This window comes from Mus caroli, chromosome 11 (assembly GCF_900094665.2).
Source record: "Mus caroli chromosome 11, CAROLI_EIJ_v1.1, whole genome shotgun sequence".
NCBI classification, from domain to species: domain Eukaryota; kingdom Metazoa; phylum Chordata; class Mammalia; order Rodentia; family Muridae; genus Mus; species Mus caroli.
In genome coordinates, this window is record NC_034580.1 from 115,163,555 (window position 1) to 115,182,053 (window position 18,499).

The 18,499-nt window shown below is 54.8% G+C and overlaps 1 protein-coding gene across 2 annotated transcripts; it reads left to right on the forward strand.

Moving 5' to 3' along the window:
• Positions 1-471: 471 nt before the first annotated feature.
• Positions 472-17,972, forward strand: Gaa (glucosidase alpha, acid). Of its 2 annotated transcripts, none has more exons than XM_021177987.1 (20): positions 472-730; positions 2,578-3,168; positions 5,521-5,666; positions 6,587-6,752; positions 6,827-6,923; positions 7,253-7,372; positions 7,462-7,580; positions 7,666-7,797; positions 9,580-9,690; positions 10,241-10,354; positions 10,434-10,518; positions 11,010-11,127; positions 11,621-11,754; positions 13,165-13,316; positions 13,833-13,981; positions 15,693-15,834; positions 16,179-16,331; positions 16,578-16,742; positions 16,965-17,117; positions 17,521-17,972. In XM_021177987.1, the coding sequence occupies exons 2-20, from the start codon at positions 2,623-2,625 to the stop codon at positions 17,578-17,580; spliced, it is 2,862 nt and encodes a 953-aa protein (XP_021033646.1). In that variant the 5' UTR covers positions 472-730; positions 2,578-2,622; the 3' UTR covers positions 17,581-17,972. The 2 variants fall into 2 exon arrangements, with proteins under 2 accessions (XP_021033646.1, XP_021033647.1); XM_021177988.1 differs by having other exon boundaries at positions 472-598.
• Positions 17,973-18,499: the final 527 nt, after the last annotated feature.

Here is an 18,499-nt window from a genome sequence, read left to right on the forward strand (position 1 = left end):
TTGTTTCAAAAGTTTGACAGCCAGAGGCACAAATGCCTTGTAGTATCTCCACCCCTCTCCCCCAAGAGTGGTCTCAGCGGTACAGGAGAGTCAGGGCCTTGCATATGGTAGGCCAGTGCTCTACCCCTAGCTACATCCGGCCTGCCAACTTTGGGTTTTGAAACAGGGTAACTGGCCTCAATTTGTCAATCTTCTTGCTGCTGCTTCCGGAGTGCTGGGAGCACATGCCTGCACCACTACCCCGGGCTTCTGGCTCAATGTATGACCTGCATCTTATATCAAATGCCCCGGATCATTTACTGTTTCACCATCGTAGGTTTTCTGTGCGATCACGTGTTTGACTCTGACTCCAGGTCTGGGCTGGTTTAATCTACTGGAGCTTTTGCGACGCGATGACGTTCTTGGGCTGCCATCCCAACACCTGCGCACGCCGTCGCCCTCAGCCACTAGGGGGCGCAGCGGTAACACTCGCACGGATCCGCCGCCTACGCAGGAGGTCGTGTCACGAGGTCCGCGCGGACGAGCCCCGCCCACAGACCACGTGACCCACGCTGCCCGCTGAGCCTGGGGGTCTTCGGCCCGGAGGGTGATTGCGCAGGTGAGCTGGGCGAGCTGGTGAAGGCTGTCTCAGGCCCCAGAGCCTCCGGAGGAGCGGCCTCCTCCAGGCAGGCAGGGCCGACTGTCAGCGAGTTCCTGCTTGGGAGAATCGAGCAGAGACGCGGCGGCATAGGTGAGACCCCCGACCCAGGCAGCCACGGACGGTGACCTTAGTAAGACAGCGGGCTCCGGCAAAGTCCGGGATTCTAGTTCGTACCCGCAGTGCCAGGTGGGCAAAGCTCTGTGTGTATGTGACGCAGGGGGAAACTGAGGCACAGAGAGACCGAGAACCTTCACTTTGACCTCCCGAATCTGACAGGTTGGATTTGGACACGCCTGTGCCTGGTGACGCAGCGATCCAGCTGCTTTCCAGAAAGCAAGCTTGAGGTCACCAGGTCAGCCGTGGCCTCTGAGTTCAGTTCCTTCCCATGGTTTTTTCTCTAAATTGTGGCTGAGAGAACGGGCCTCAGCTGCCTGCTCCCAGTTTCTGGGACTTTGTTCTGATGCGTGTGTTTCTGCGGCCTCCTTGGAGGGTCCTGGAAAATGCAGATTCCCACCCGGCCCGGCAGAATCTGAGCCTGTGAGTGTCCTTAGATGCTGAATCATGGTCAGTGTCACATATGTCTGGAAGGGCCAGGTGGAGCTGGGCCTTACTCGGCAGTAAAGACAAAATGGGTCTCTGGTCTTCGAGCCAGATCCACATGCTGGATCTTTCTGTGGCTCATTATGGCCGCTGGGCACCTGAAAGACCAAGGCGTGATTGGAGGGTAGGAAACTGCAGCCTACGCAAGCACTCCCAACTCCCTCAAGATGCTGGAGAATCACTCACCATGGTAACGGATTTCAGTCATGCCTACGTAACCGAAGGCCCACAGAACTGAACAGAGCTGGGTATGGTCTCCAGTGCCAGAAAGCCCAGCGTGTAGGAGATGGTGGCAGGGACCCAAGCCATCCCTGGCTTCATAGCAAGTTAAGGCAAGCCTGGGCTACTGCAGACCCTGTATCAACATGGCAGCCACGTGGGTTCAGAGACCATCCCAGTTGATCAACACATTTGAGTGCTGGGAGCGTGGGAGCCACTCCCGACCATTCTCCACCCATTTCTTCATTCTGGCTGTTCTTGAGTTACAGCTTTCAAAATCAACCAACCAACCAGTAAATATAAGTGAAGTGCTTTTCTGAGTTCTGTGAGATAGTCTAGTGAATTGCCAAACTTGGTGCATAGTGTAGGGGTCCTCGGAACCACCATGGTCTATAGGCAGTCCATCAGAGAGGTATGGTGGCAACCTGGGGCTTACTGGCATCTAGGTGTGGCAGAGCCCCAGCCGGGTCATAGTTAACAACCCCCTCCTGGACTGGAAAACTGGGGAGCCACTAGCCGGAGAAAGTCACAGGAATTGTGGGTAAACACTGCCAACCAGAAGCACCCTGACTCACCAATGGCCACAGTTGGTCCCCAAGTGCTAATCAGAGTATTCACAGCTGCCTCTTCTGCAGCTGGGCCATCTCCTGAGTATGTCTGGTGTCCCTGAGAACCTTCCTCTGTGCTGAGCCCCACCACATGGAGAAGTCATCCCAGCCTTCTACCCAAGCCCCATTTCCAGAAGGCCCACACTCCTGCAGCTAGTGAACCCTGTGGCCCGGTCCTGGGCTCTTCACTCCCAACTTCCTCCCCTTGGGGTTGGACTTGGGTGTGGTGGCTCTCCCACCTTCCCACTCACTCTTTTCTCTTACACAGAAGGCCCTGTAATAAAGTCCTGGCTCCCTCACATCTGTCTGTACCTGTGTTGTGGGCCCATGTCTGCAGAAACACCCTCTGCCTCTGAGGAGTCTCCCATTGTCTCCTGTACCCGGCTTCTGTCTTCCCTTCCGTTGCTCTGGGGAAGATGCTCTGGCTGCCTCCTTCCACCTCCTGGCAGTGTGGGTGGGTGTTGCGTGAGAACCCCCACCCACACTGATACTGGCTCCTCCTCTCCTCAGGCCTTCAGAACTATTCATGCTGCCCCGAACCAACAGGCTTTCACCATGAATATACGGAAGCCCCTCTGTTCGAACTCCGTGGTTGGAGCCTGCACCCTTATCTCTCTGACTACAGCAGTCATCCTGGGTCATCTCATGCTCCGGGAGTTAATGCTGCTTCCCCAAGACCTTCATGAGTCCTCTTCAGGACTGTGGAAGACGTACCGACCTCACCACCAGGAAGGTTACGAGCCAGGGCCCCTGCACATCCAGGAGCGGACTGAACAGCCCAAAGAAACACCCACACAGTGTGATGTGCCCCCCAGCAGCCGCTTTGACTGTGCCCCCGACAAAGGCATCTCACAGGAGCAATGCGAGGCCCGCGGCTGCTGCTATGTCCCAGCAGGGCAGGTGCTGAAGGAGCCACAGATAGGGCAGCCCTGGTGTTTCTTCCCTCCCAGCTACCCAAGCTACCGTCTAGAGAACCTGAGCTCTACAGAGTCAGGGTACACAGCTACCCTGACCCGTACCAGCCCGACCTTCTTCCCAAAGGATGTGCTGACCTTACAGCTGGAGGTGCTGATGGAGACAGACAGCCGCCTCCACTTCATGGTGGGTGTGGGGCATGGAGGGGGGGGCTGGATTGAGCTGGGTCAGGGAGATGACTGTCACAAGGGAGGCCTGTGCAGAGACAGGCCAGGCAGAGCAGAGGATAGGTGTGTGTGGATAAGTACACATTTCCTAAGGATATGTGTGGTATGATTGTGTGTGGACACTTCCTGGGACACCAGGTGTGGGCAGAGTGGTGTTAGAGGCTCTAGAAGGCAGGAACAGGCACAGGTGGGAGACAGGCCTGAAGTATGTGTATAACTCATGCACAGGTAAGTTCAACAAGTATAAAAAACTAACAACTATTTGTGAGGCCAGGCGGGGGTGGCACACGCCTTTAATCCCAGCACTTGGGAGGCAAAGGCGGGTGGAGCTCTGTGAGTTCTAGGCGGCTTAGGTCTACAAAGTGAGTTCTAGGGCGGCCAGGACTACACAGAGAAAGCATGTCTCGAAAAACCGGAGATCAGTGTTGGAGCATGTGCCTGACATGTGCAAGGTGTGATCCCCAGCAGCGAGAACACGAAGCAGAGGACCATACCTGTAATCACAGCATCTGGCGTGCTGTTCCGAGAGGATTTGTGGACCGCCCCTGTAATCACAGCATTCAGGAGGCTGTACGGGAGGACTGTGAGGGAAATGTCAGCCTGGGCTCCAGAGTGAGAAAACCTGCCTCAAAAATTAATCGATTGATTAAAAAGATAAATAAGCCGGGCGTGGTGGCGCACGCCCTTAATCCCAGCACTTGGGAGGCAGAGGCAGGTGGATTTCTGAGTTCAAGGCTAACCTGGTCTACAAAGTGAGTTCCAGGACAGCCAGGGCTATACAGAGAAACCCTGTCTCGAAAAACCAAAAAAAAAAAAAGATAAATAAGGCAAGAGAGAAAAGGACAGAGATATACTGTTCAGGTTTAGTGGATGTTGTGAGTTTAACAACCCCAGGGAAGTTCCCTTCCCTCCAGTTATATAGTTGCAGAAACAGAGACTCACAGTTACACACAGTGTGCAGTCACCCCCAGACCTGAGCCTCCGACTATCCTGGTGCCACAGAGGGACTGCAGTGAGGGAAGGAGCCATTGGGGGAGGGGGCCTGGCTTGGAAGGGCTTTGAGCACCATTGTGCCTTTGAGCACCATGAGTGCCTGTCTTTTTAGCTCCTTTAGCGGGTTCTTTTATCTCCCCTTCTCTACCCTCCCAACTTCATCCCCACCCCCACCCACGCCTTGGAGAGGAGAGAAAGAAGGTTAGAGGGGAAAGGGTGGTGGGGGTCGATCTCGTTAGACTATTCCTGCCGACTAAGGGGCATCAGGCTCCCTGCAGCAAGCCCAGTCTTCGAACTCAGGATATCCCCAGTTTCTTTTTCTCGTCTCTTTGCTCACAACCACTTGACCACCACGGCCAGAGGAACCAGCGGCAGCAGAGAGAAGGGCGGCCGCTCCAGGCTCTGGAGTTTTTAATACCATCTCAAGAGTTCCAAACGTAAACTGTCTTCACCTGGCAGAATCACGCCCCTCCCAGACCACAAGACAATCGTGGTTAGCTGCTGAGGACAGTCTGAGGCAGCCCCATACCCCACACCTGGGATTAGAAGAAAAACGTTCCCGGGCTGGTGAGATGGCTCAGTGGGTAAGAGCGCAGACTTGTCCTACCACAGGTCCTGAGTTCAGATCCCTGCAGCCACACGGTGGCTCACAACCACTCGTAATGAGATCCGATGCCCGCTTTAGGTGCATCTGAAGACAGCTACAGTGTACTTATTTATAATAATAAATCTTTGGGCTGGAACAAGGAGGGACTGAGCTGGGGGGGGGGGGCAACCTGAGCAAGCAGGGTTGACGAGAGCAAGTCTTGGTCCTAAATTTGATACCTTACAACTACATGAAGGCTCATAACCATCTGTACAGATACAGTGTACTCATATACATAAAATAAATAAATTTTAAAAAAAGAAGCTGAAACTGGGCGTGGTGGCGCACGCCTTTAATCCCAGCACTTGGGAGGCAGAGGCAGGTGGATTTCTGAGTTCCAGGCCATCTACAGAGTGAGTTCCAGGACAGCCATGGCTATAGAGAGAAATCCTCTCTCGAAAAACCAAAAAGAAAAAAGAAAAACATTCCCATAACTTCTCTAAAAGACTTATTATGAATACAACATTCTGCTTGCAGGTACACCTGCAGGCCAGAAGAGGGCACCAGATCTCATTATAGATAGATGGTCATGAGCCACCAGGTGGTTGCTAGGATTTGAACTCAGGACCTCTGGAAGAGCAGCCTGTGCTCTCAACCTCTGAGCCATATCTCCAGCCCATGTAATTTCTTTAAGAAGCCAAAATTCTCACCATACTGTCTCCCCTCTCCTAGATCAAAGATCCCGCTAGTAAGCGCTACGAAGTGCCCCTGGAGACCCCACGTGTGCTGAGCCAGGCACCATCCCCACTTTACAGCGTGGAATTCTCAGAGGAACCCTTTGGAGTGATCGTTCGTAGGAAGCTTGGTGGCCGAGTGTTGTGAGTTGGGTGCCTGGAGCTTTGACTCCACCCTGAGTGGCCCCTTAGGGTTAGAGCTTCTGCAATCAGCAAACCTGTCCACCTCATTCCAAACCCTGCCTTTTTCTGTCTTGTTTTCTGTTGCTGTGGTAAACACGAGCAGAAGCCACGTGGGGAAGAGAAGATGGTTCACCTCACAGGTTCTAGGCCATGCTCCATCACTGCCGGGGCAGGAACTGAAGCAGAGGCCATGGAGGAGTGCTGCTTACTGCCTTAGTCCTCATGGCTCACTTAGCTTAAGTTCTTATCCAGGCCCAGAACTACCAGCCCTAGGGTGGTACCACCCTCGGTGAGCTAGGCCCCACCCACAGTGAGCTAGGCCCCACCCACAGTGTGCTAGGCCCTCCCACATCAGTCAAAATAAAAAAATACTCCCTCAGGTTGCTTACAGACCAATCTAATGGAAGTATGTTTTCAGCGGAGGGTCATTCCCTCTTCTAGATGGCCCTCGCTTGTATCAAGTGATCACCCCGTTCTTGGCTTCCAGCTTCCTCATTGGGTCCCAGAGGTTCCCTCTGTGGCTTCCCAGTGAGGACTGGTTCCTCCCAGGAGAGACACGGCAGTGTGTGGAGATGACCCACCACAGAGGATGATCCATCCAAGTGCCAGGGGGACTAGGGGAAGACAGTCGTCCGTCCACAGTGGCGCCCCCTGCAGGCAGCACACTCTGCCAGCAGCCTCTCTTAAGCCTTGTGTTTCTCCCAGGTCCATGTCCCCCTAAACAGGACCTCATGCTGGTACCCCTGTGCCCTCTGACCTGGGTGACATGGGACCCCCTTGGGCATGTCTGCTCCGGCTTTTCCCACTGTCTTCAGATGCTGAGAGCCTCTGGGCTCTATGTGGCCGTTGTCCCAGGGTTGTAATCTGGCGTCCCCCCACAGGCTGAACACAACCGTGGCCCCCCTGTTCTTCGCTGACCAGTTCTTGCAGCTGTCCACTTCCCTGCCCTCCCAGCACATCACAGGCCTGGGGGAACACCTCAGCCCACTCATGCTCAGCACTGAGTGGGCTCGTATCACCCTCTGGAACCGGGACACACCGCCCTCGGTAAGAGACGGGCAGTGGGTGGGAGGGTGGAGGCTGGGATCCTGGGTGCAAGGCGCTGTCTCTTGTCACCCCAGCAAGGTACCAACCTCTACGGGTCACACCCTTTCTACCTGGCACTGGAGGACGGTGGCTTGGCTCACGGTGTCTTCTTACTGAACAGCAATGCCATGGGTGAGTCACCAGACTGGGGATCCTCAGTAGTCACTTCCGTGTGAGAGCTTGCCCGCTCCAGAGTCTGCCTGTCTCCAAGCGAGCTCTGTGGAGAGAGTCCCGTGAGCAGAGTCCCCCTCATCCTCTGTACCTAAGGAGGTCCTGGGTGATTCTCCAGGCTCACCTGTTCCACGTCCTTCAGGCCTTGCTAAGTTGGGCTCAGTACAGCTGCCCCAGACCCACCCTGAGGGCATCCCCCACAATTCATATTGGAAGAGCCACACTCCACCCACAGGTTGAGTCCCCCATCTGTGGGGCACTTGTTCCTGAGCCCAAACACTTCCTTCCAGATGTCATCCTGCAACCCAGCCCAGCCCTAACCTGGAGGTCAACGGGCGGGATCCTGGATGTGTATGTGTTCCTAGGCCCAGAGCCCAAGAGCGTTGTGCAACAATACCTGGATGTTGTGGGTAGGCCTGCCCCCTGCCCACTGAGCTCAGACCCCTTGCCCCTTGCCCCATGCCCCCAGTCCCTGCTCACTCGTAGTATTGGTCCTCAGGATACCCCTTCATGCCTCCATACTGGGGCCTCGGCTTCCACCTCTGCCGCTGGGGCTACTCCTCGACCGCCATTGTCCGCCAGGTAGTGGAGAACATGACCAGGACACACTTCCCGCTGGTGAGTGGCAGTCAGGGTGAGGGCAGCCCCAGCTTCCGTGCTCTTGGCTCCCGACCTCAGCATCAGCTCGCGTCCTCTGCTTCAGGATGTGCAATGGAATGACCTGGACTACATGGACGCCCGAAGAGACTTCACCTTCAACCAGGACAGCTTTGCCGACTTCCCAGACATGGTGCGGGAGCTGCACCAGGGTGGCCGGCGCTACATGATGATCGTGGTAAGCAGGTTTGAGCGCAGCCAGTGCTGCTGCTTCCGTGTGGCCTCTTCCTCCTACCTGAGCAGTTTCCCAGGACACTCTCTGATATGTCTGCTGCCCAGGTTCCTGGACACACCCATGAGCTTGGGGCTCTTTGGTTAACAGGCGGGATCCGCTGAACTGCTCTACCTTAAAGCCTGCGGCAGGGGCTGTAACGAGCTGGTACTGAGCTGAGGACCTATATGTGGTTTGTGCGTCCTCCTGGCCCTGCTCCTCTCTCAGGCCAGCTATGTCCATGTGAGAAGGAAACATACTTGCCCTGTGCCTGTCCCCGCAGCAGGAAGGTCCAAGAAGACCAAACAGTCACTGCCATGGGATGTCCTTGAGGGGAGGGAGCTAAGCCCTGGAAAATACGGCTTTGTAAGAAAGGGCCACAACTGCCTCGCCACCACCACCACCACGGGGCAGTGAATAGTGGTACAGGCAGTGAGGGCCACCCAGACAATAGGCAAGCCCTCCACCACTGAGCTACACTGCCAATTCTCTTTCCAGTTTTTATTTGAGGCAGGGCCACACCAGATTGCTCAGCCAGGCCTTGAACCTATAATCCTCCTGCTTCAGCGGTCCAGGCAGCTGGGATGATGAACCTGTATCACAAACCCCCGTGCAGATTTAAGACAGGGTCTCCTCATGTAGCTCTGACTGACCCATCTGTCACTGTATAGAATAGACCAGGCTGGCCTCAAACTCACCCGCCTGCCTCTTGTCTCCCAGCGGCTGGAATTAAAGGCGTGTGCCACCATGCCTGGGTGCTTTTTATTCACCTCCATTTTTAAAAAGTAAGTGGGGCTGGAAAGATGGCTGAGCAGTTAAAGCACACTGCTCTCGAAGAGAGCTGGAGTTCGGTGCCTGGGACCCACACCAAGCAGCCGTACTTGTCATTTCAGCAGCTGCTGATGGCCTCTGTGGGTCACGTGCATGCGCGCACACACACAAGTAATAATAAGCTGGACAGTATGGTAAACACCTGTTTTTTTTGTTTTTTTTTTTGGTTTTTTTTTTTTTTTTTGGTTTTTCGAGACAGGGTTTCTCTGTGTAGTCGTGGCTGTCCTGGAACTCACTCTGTAGCCCAGGCTGGCCTCGAACTCAGAAATCCGCCTGCCTCTGCCTCCCAAGTGCTGGGATTAAAGGCGTGCACCACCACGCCCGGCTCAACACCTGTTTTTTAAAAAATATTTATTTATTTATATGAGCACACTGGAGCTGTCTTCAGACACACCAGAAGAGGGCATCAGATCCCATTACAGATGGTTGTGAGCCACCATGAGGTTGTTGGGATTTGAACTCAGGACCTCTGGAAGAGCAGCAGTCAGTGCTCTTAACCGCTGAGCCATCTCCCCAGCCCATACAGTGAACACCTTTAATCACAGCACTCGGGAGGCAGAGGCGGGTGCATCTCTTGAGTTCTGTGCCAACCCGGTCTACAGAGTGAGTTTCAAGGCAGCCAAGAATATGCAAAGAAACCCCATCTTTAAAATTAAAAATAAAATAAAAAGAGCAAATATAAGCAACTGCAGTAACTCTGGAAAGCCTGAGAACATGAGGATCACACGTCCAGACTCGCTCACCCCTGCTGCCCCCAGCAGGCTTCGCACCGCCTGACCTATGCCGCTTTCCTGTAGAGGCCATCTCTGCCTCAGCCAGCTCTCTTCTCTGGAGCCTGGGCTTCTACCTCTGCCGCTCCGGCTGCTCCTCCATCTGGGCTTTGGGGCTAAGCTCCTCACTGTTGGCTTCTCCCCCCAGGACCCTGCCATCAGCAGCGCAGGCCCTGCTGGGAGTTACAGGCCCTACGATGAGGGTCTGCGGAGGGGCGTGTTCATCACCAATGAGACTGGGCAGCCACTGATTGGGAAGGTAGCGTGGGGGACGGGAGCTGTGGTGGTGATGGTGGGGTCCTCACTGGGGGTAACTCCTGACAGTCACCTGAGGTTTTCTAAGTGAAGGGTGTTCTCAGGCATCCTGAGTAGCTGGGCCCAGCTTAAGCCTAGCAGACCTTTCGTGAGGCCTTGGAGATTGGGGGGAGGGGTCTTCCTTGTCCCCCTTGTCCCTGGGGGCCTTCTGGGAGTTCTGAGTCCCAACCTCCCCATCCTAAGTGTCCCTGGCCATGGGAGAAGTGAGGGCTTGTGTCTGATGGTCAGGGATCCAATGGCGCTATCTCAACCTCTTTCCCATGCCCTGGTTCATGGCTCATCTGCCCCACGGCCTTATGTGTAGGGCTGGCCTTTGCTCTCCCAAGGCTGAAGGCCCCTATGCCCTGAGGCATTGTTTGATATTGGGCTTGAGGCTCTCTGATGTCATCATTGGCTTAGAGCGAGGCTGCTGTTCTGCTTGAGGCATGAGGCCCAACAGGGCTCTGGCGCAGGATCTGTGTGGTATTGGTTCTTCCCTCTGGGCTCTTGTTCAGGTTTGGCCTGGAACCACCGCCTTCCCTGATTTCACCAACCCTGAGACCCTTGACTGGTGGCAGGACATGGTGTCTGAGTTCCACGCCCAGGTGCCCTTCGATGGCATGTGGCTCGTAAGTGCAGTCCCATCCCTCCCTGGGTACACCCCCAGCCTCTGGGGACCAACCTAGCTCACATCTCTGCCTCTTCCAGGACATGAACGAACCGTCCAACTTTGTTAGAGGCTCTCAGCAGGGCTGCCCCAACAATGAACTGGAGAACCCTCCCTATGTGCCTGGTGAGCCCTGCTTGCCTGCCTGGAAATGGGGATAGTGCTAGAGTTAGTGGCTTAAACCAGGGAGTGTGCGCCTCTCTGTGGTCTGGAGGATGTAAAGATCTCCATTTTTTTGGCAGTCAATAGACAGAGCAGCTTCATGACACAGACAGAACCCAGGAGTGAAGTCCTACAGCGTGTGACACAGACATGGTCACAGCTAGCCAGTGACAGATGACAGACACTTAGGATGAGTCAAGAGAAGGTGGATGTGGAGACTATAGGTTTGCAGAGGACCATCTTTGGTACACGTGCCCTGTCTTTGGACTAGCAGAAGTGTATAGTGATGTGCCCCAAGTACCATTGGGGGGTGTGGGGATGGGACCAGTTTCAGGAGGCTCCACCCTGGGCAGAGCCCAAGGAGGTGTCAATCAAAGCAGAGGGTGTGGGCAAAGGAGAGGGCACAGGGACCCCTGGAGAGAGTTACACCTAAAACTAGTCCTCCTCTCGCCTAGGGGTGGTTGGCGGGATCTTGCAGGCAGCCACCATCTGTGCCTCCAGCCACCAGTTCCTCTCCACACATTACAACCTCCACAACCTGTATGGCCTCACTGAAGCTATCGCCTCCAGCAGGTGAGGCTCTGCCCGCCCTGCACCAGCCAGCCTGCCCTGCAATCACAGTGGGGGTCGAGAGGTGGGATGGCTCGTGTCAGGGTCATGAAAGGAAGGGAAAGAGGCCACCACACCACCCATAGGCCAGCGGTGCCTGCACATCTGCTGAACTGGTTGCTGTTCTCCTACCCCCCCACCCCCCAGCATGGAGCCGGCTTCTCCCCCCTATGCCCAGACCAGCCTAGATGTTAAGTGGGGATGTCCAAAGGGACTCCATATCTCTGGCAAGGCTCAGAGTGGTGACTCACCTGTAAATGACTTAAGAGTCATTGGGGCAGGCCTGACTATACCTAGCATACTTTAAAGATGGCCTCTCTTTCCCACCCATTCTGTTCTACTAAACTGTCAGTTTCTCTTAGCCCTCATCCCCTTGCCGCTGGCCCCCATGCTCTGTTCCAGCACACAGGTGTGTGTGACCCAGGTGAGCCCAGGTCTCTGTTCTCATCCCACTCAGGGCCCTGGTCAAGACTCGGGGAACACGACCCTTTGTGATCTCCCGCTCAACCTTCTCGGGCCACGGCCGGTATGCTGGTCACTGGACAGGGGATGTGCGGAGCTCTTGGGAGCATCTTGCATACTCTGTGCCAGGTGAGTACAAGCTGCCTGCAGGGCTCTGGGGTCCTTTCTGGGGGCCTTTGGGTTGTGGGCTCACCACTGCAGATAGTATTGTGATAGCTTGGGGACATGTGCCATCTCATGTGGCACATGAAGCCTGCTGCTGGTCCTTACTCACCGGTGTCAGCAGCTCACCTGTACAGTATGGCTCGCCTGGGCACCATTCTTCTCAGGATCCCTGTGTCTGTTTCACCCTGACCACTGCTTGAAAAGCCCTCAGACTCTCACCAGAGACCGGTTGTTCTCTGGTCACCTCATCCTGAGACACTGGCTATCTGTTCCACTTGCTTTTGGGGTTTTGTTTGTTTTTCAAGACAGGGTCTCTCTCTCTCTCTCTGTGTGTGTAGCCGTGAATGTCCTGGAACTGGCTTTGTAGACCAGTCTGGCCTCAAATTCATAGAAGTCTGCCTGCCTCTGCCTCCCAAGTGCTGGGATTAAAGACGTTCATAACCACAGCCCAGCTGCCTGCTCTACTTGCAAAAAGGAGTTTGGTTTTTATTCCAAGAACTTGAATGCCATTGGCCCATGTTAGGTCAGAAAAGTCAGGAGCCCTGTAGAACAGACTAGGGAAGGAGGGGGAAGCCAGGGCTCCTCATGGGCAGCTAAGGGGTGGGACTATGAGTTTGGAACCTTCTAACTTCTGGAAGACTGGCTTCTGTATAGGATCTGCTCACAGACCTATGAAGGGCCCCAGCTGGCTGACTGCTCAGAGGTGGAGCTGGCTACCTTTGCTTCATGGGCTGCAGCTCACTGCAGGCAGGCCTGGTAGGCCAGGAGCCAGACTCAGCAGCCTTGCAGAGCTGAGTCTGGTCTTTCTCCTTCTCTTTTAGCCTCAGGTCTCTTAGTGTCCTGAGGCTGCCATAGCTGAGGGCAGCTTTCTGGGGACTTAATGTCATAGGAATCCATCTGTGGATAGTGACTGGACCATAGGTCTGCAGCCAAAGAGTGACAGAGCCACACTCCCTTGTCCCAAGGTGTAGCTCGGTGCCCCTCACAGCCTTGGGAACCCTTCATTCTGCTCTAGGCCCTCTGGGCGTTGCTGCTGGGATGTGAGGATCTCCATCCTCACAGGGCTATCTTCCCATGTGACTTTAAGTGTCCCACGACATTTTCTTCAGGACCACATCAACCCCTTCACCTTAGTGCCATTACATCTGGAGAGCTCCTGTTTCCAAATGAGGTTACAGTCACACATCCTGCACCCCAGTATCTTGAGCTCTGGGGTACTCTGCTGGCCACAGGCGTTAGGACAGATGGAAAGCAGAGAACTATAGGCTCTTGCCCGTCAGGCTGGGATGGCGAGGCTAGGTTCAACCTGCCCAGCAGGCCTGTCTGTCCAGCTGCTGTCTTGGTAACCTGGTACCACTCTGCCTCTGTACCCAGACATCCTGCAGTTCAACCTGCTGGGCGTGCCTCTGGTCGGGGCGGACATCTGCGGCTTCATAGGAGACACGTCAGAAGAGCTGTGTGTGCGCTGGACCCAGTTGGGGGCCTTCTACCCCTTCATGCGGAACCACAATGACCTGAATAGCGTGGTAGGACGGAGTGGCAGGGAGTCCCCACCCACCTAGACCCTCTCCTGGTTAATCCCATACCTGCTGGAAGAGCCGGGTCCGTGCCCTCCTCTCCACACAGGATGGCCAAGGAGCTATAGGTTCTAGGGGGAGCCCAGACACTTCCTGTTCTAGTGTGCTCTCTGGCTACCAAGACCAAAAGCAACTTGGGCAGAAAGGGTTTATTCCATCCTTCGCCTCACAGTTGTGAAGGAAAGTCAGGGCAGGAACTAAAGCAGAGACCACGGAGGAACATTCTGTGTTCCTTGCTCCCCCCCCCTCCCCTGCCACACACGCCTCTCAGCTTGCTTTTTAATTCAACTCAGGACCCCCTGCCCAGGGGGTACCACCCACGGTGGCCTAATGCTCCCCGACCCTGCCTTAAAGGCCAGTCTGGTGGGGCTGTTTTTCTCAAATGAAGTTCCCTTTTTCCAGATGATTGTCAGTCTGCGGACAAAATGCTAAACAGCTCCTCCTTTGTCCTGTCTACCCACACAGCCTCAGGAGCCGTACAGGTTCAGCGAGACAGCGCAGCAGGCCATGAGGAAGGCCTTCGCCTTACGCTATGCCCTTCTGCCCTACCTGTACACTCTCTTCCACCGCGCCCACGTCAGAGGAGACACGGTGGCCCGGCCCCTCTTCCTGGAGTGAGTCACCAGGGTCAGGGATTGACAGCCCACATGCGTCTCAGGGAGGACTGACCAGAAGTCTTCCGGTGCCCGAGGAGTCCCTCCTGCGAGGGGTGTTCTCACAACCCAAGCAGGCTGCAGCTGAGTACGGCAGGAGTGCCTCGTGCTCGCAGGCCCCTGGACCTCAGCTCAACTCAGGACATCAGAGTATAGACAACTGGCTGGGGTACCGACAGGCTTGTAGCTGACAAAGCTTTGATGAAACAGACATGACTGATCCGTTTGGGGGAGGCTTAAGAGAGGAGGACAAGCAAGAAATGTCCCATCTGTGTCGACAGACAGGACTGCTTACATGGGAGGCATCTCCGGTGGGCAGACAGGCAGAAGACAGTTCTTGGGTAGGAGGGGAAGCAGCTCACTCTACAGAGAGCAGCACTCTCTCGTACCACACACAGATGAGTTCCAGATAGACTGGATGGTTAAATGGCCATTGGGCTGGACATGACTCAGTTTTGATAACAGTGGTTGCCCTAGAAGCGTGAGGGGTCAAGTTGGATTCCCAGTGCTTTAAGAAGCTGGGCACGTGGCATGTGGCCGTGGTGGAACTCAGGAGGCAGAAGCAGGTGGATCTCTTATCAGTTTGAGGCCAGCCTGGTCACAAAGAAATCCTGGCTCAAACAACTGACCAAATCAACCTGGGCATCGTGGCACTTGCTTAGGTCCAACACGGGGAGACAGCTATACCCTTGGGTCTTCACTGGCTACTGGCCAGTCAGCCTGGCCTTGTCACCAAGCTTAAGGTCCCAGTGAGACCCTATCTCCAAAGACCAAGTAGAAGACACTAAGGAACAGTGCTAGAGGCTGTCCTTGGCCTCACATAGACGCACAGGCATGTGTAGCACACACACTCAGGGTTTTAAGCAGGTGTAATTTATTTACCTGGAAGCATTATGAGGCCCAGGGATGAAAGTGACCAAGGCTGTCAAAGACTCACGGCGGGAGGTACTCAGCATTCGCATTCCACGCAGATGCATGAGGACACAGCTGTGCACACTGAGGGTATTTTTGGCTCCCTGGTGAACGCCTTAGTTTTACAAAAGCATGATGATCGCTCATGTCCCTAGCACTGCCATCTTGCCTCAGAGTTGGGTCAGAGCAGAGCCCAGGAGTGGTGAGGTGTATGAGGACCGCTGGGGTCTGCCAGGTGTTACATGGTGGCTGTTTCCTGGTCACTGATGCTTTTTTTTTTTTTTTTTTTTTTTTTTTTGTGGTTTTTCGAGACAGGGTTTCTCTGTGTAGTCCTGGCTGTCCTGGAACTCACTCTGTAGNTAGTCCTGGCTGTCCTGGAACTCACTCTGTAGACCAGGCTGGCCTCGAACTCAGAAATCCGCCTGCCTCTGCCTCCCAAGTGCTGGGATCAAAGGCGTGCGCCACCACCGCCCGGCTTCCTTGATGCTTTCTTTTCTGCATTTTACAAACTTGATTGGATGGATGGCATCACCATTGTGAGATTCAGGAAACAGTGAGCAAAGCCAGAGTCTCCTCAATGCTTCATGCCTGAGCCTGGAGTCAGCAAAGCAATAATTGTTCTGTGCTCTGGCACAAGTGTCGCAGATCCTCTGGTTCCTGGGGTTTCTCGGAGATCTGGATTTCCTGACTCTGTGCAATTGGAACAGCTGACGCCTGGCCTGAGCCCCAGTCACCATGCCCTCCTATCTCTCCCGTGAAGGTTCCCTGAGGATCCCAGTACCTGGTCTGTGGACCGCCAGCTCTTGTGGGGGCCGGCCCTGCTCATCACACCTGTGCTTGAGCCTGGGAAAACTGAAGTGACAGGCTACTTCCCCAAGGGCACGTGGTACAACATGCAGATGGTGAGTCCCGAGGTCCCTCGTACACAGGCGAAGACGAGAATTCATACATCCGTCTGTGATCCTCTTACCTGTCAGCTCTTTGCCGTAGCCCCCACTTCTAGAGGAAGAAATTAAGTCTGGAGTAGGTAGCTTCCAGGGCCTGACAGCCATTGAGGCTGAACTGAGCCAGACATTCCCTGCTCAGGCCAACACCAAGTCCTTCTCTGAGGTCACAGCCAGCTTGTCCCAAGAGCACACATAGACCACCACACATAGCCTTGGGTGACAGGAAAACATGGCTCTGAGTTCCAGCATGGTAGCTTGGGTGCTACCTGGGACCCTTCTGATATGACCCCTTCCTTCAGGTGTCAGTGGATTCCCTCGGTACTCTCCCTTCTCCATCATCAGCCTCATCCTTCAGATCTGCTGTCCACAGCAAGGGGCAGTGGCTGACACTGGAAGCCCCACTGGATACCATCAACGTGCACCTGAGGGAGGGGTACATCATACCGCTGCAGGTACACAGACCCAGCAGCTCCAGGGCCTCAGGAAGGCCTGGGACGGGCTTGGGGGGATGGGAGCAGGAGCTGGCCCAGGACACAAGAGTGTTTTCCCTCCCTGGAATTGTCAGGATACACCCCTGGCAGTCAGGGAGACACCAAAAAGAACAAACTTGGGTCTACGCGGCACCAGGTCAAGGTAGACCTCGTGTCATGGAAGTGTCCAGGGTCTGAGGTATGACATGTGCCCCATCGTCTTCCCAGGGTCCCAGCCTCACAACCACGGAGTCCCGAAAGCAGCCCATGGCTCTGGCTGTGGCATTAACAGCAAGCGGCGAGGCCGATGGGGAGCTGTTCTGGGACGACGGGGAGAGCCTTGCGGTTCTGGAGCGTGGGGCCTACACACTGGTTACCTTCTCAGCCAAGAACGTGAGTCCCAAGGCCTGTCCAGGCTGGCGGGTGGAAACATGGGGATTGGGTTTTCTTGACCTGGGGGAGGGAAAGACTGGGCCAGAGTACCCAGTGACCGGTATGTCCCTTGTGTCTGCACAGAGGAGACCACCTGTGATGCTTTGGTGAGTCTCTATCGTGGTGGGCTCATGGTCATAGTCCAGTGACACTTTTTTTTTTCTTTTCACTTGACATTACCAGAATACCATTGTGAACAAGTTAGTGCATGTGACCAAGGAAGGAGCTGAGCTACAACTGAGGGAGGTGACCATCTTGGGAGTGGCCACAGCTCCTACCCAGGTCCTTTCCAATGGCATCCCTGTCTCCAATTTCACCTATAGCCCTGACAACAAGGTATGAGGGCAGGCTGGGGATTGGGAATTGGGCAGGAGCAAAGAGGGTGCTAAGGACTCCCTTGGCGCAGCCAACTCAGACACGATCCTGGGAGGGAGACAGGGCATTTGGACCTCACAGAGTAGAATGGGCCAAGTGGGACCTCACCCCTCACCATATCTACTCTGAGATACACCTCTGATGGTGGAGGCTATACCCTGAGATACAGCGCCAATGGTGGAGACTATGAGCTGCTAAACAGAGCCTTGCTCCGGATGGAATCCAATGCTGATTCCAAGGCACTGGACTCTACCTTGGGGAGGGATGGCCCGGTGTGTGCTCATCGCCTGCCTGTCTCCAGACCATCTGGGGCCTGGCTGGGGGAGGGAACCACTTGCCATTGAAGCTTCTTTCTGACCTCCAGAGCCTGGCCATCCCTGTCTCACTACTGATGGGAGAGCTGTTTCAAATCAGCTGGTCCTAGGAGACTCCATCCGTTTACAGAGGCCTCCAGGGAGGCAGAGGGAGCTTGAGCTGGCTCTGGCTGGTGGCTCCTGTAAGGACCTGCGTCCTGCTCTCCTGACACATCTTTGAGCTTTTCCCACCGTGTTGCTGCATGCGCCCCTGAAGCTCTGTGTTCTTAGGAGAGTGAGGCTCGCCTCACCTGCCCCACCCCAGCTGTCTGTCCCTCACCTCGCACTAGAGAATGTGGAGCTCGGCGTGGGGACATCGTGTGTGCACCAACATCAGGCTGTGCAGCCACTGCAGCTGTATCCCTGCAGAGACAGAGCTGGTGCCGTCACCAGGTTCCCAAGACTTGAGAAACTTACTGTGAAGTGTACTTACTTTTAATAAAAAGGATATTGTTTGGAAGCAGTTCTCACATCACCTCATGTCTTTATATCACCTTTGTGTCACATCTCTAAACACCCTCAGGTCCCCAGGTCACCTCAGGTTTGCTTGTCACTTTTTTTTTTTTTTTTTGGNTTTTTGAGACAGGGTTTCTCTGTGTAGCCCTGGCTGTCCTGGAACTCACTTTGTAGACCAGGCTGACCTTGAACTCAGAAATCCACCTGCCTCTGCCTCCCGAGTGCTGGGATTAAAGGCGTGTGCCACCACTGCTTGGCTTTGCTTGTTCCTTGTTCTAGCACACCCTACCTCTGTGGTAGGGAGGTATTGGTGGACGCCAGGGCATCAAGAACAACCCTATGATGGGACTTCTGGAATGGGGCCTGAGTTAGGCCCAGGCAGAAATTTGTCCTGGCAAGTCCAGAGAAAAGTTATGTCTGTCAGATACCAAATGTGTCACCAGAGTTGATGGGCTGAGAGAATCAGCAGCTAACCCACTCCTGTGATCTCCAGAAAACCAAGAAACAAAGGCATGGGGAGTCTGGGGCCACTCA

Excerpts from the sequence above, each read along its gene's own strand:
- Gaa (XM_021177987.1), top strand. The coding sequence starts at position 2,623 with ATGAATATACGGAAGCCCCTCTGTTCGAACTCCGTGGTTGGAGCCTGC. Across the intron at positions 6,924-7,252 it reads ACTGAACAGCAATGCCATGG|ATGTCATCCTGCAACCCAGC; the intron begins GTGAGTCACCAG and ends ACTTCCTTCCAG. Across the intron at positions 17,118-17,520 it reads CCTATAGCCCTGACAACAAG|AGCCTGGCCATCCCTGTCTC; the intron begins GTATGAGGGCAG and ends TCTGACCTCCAG.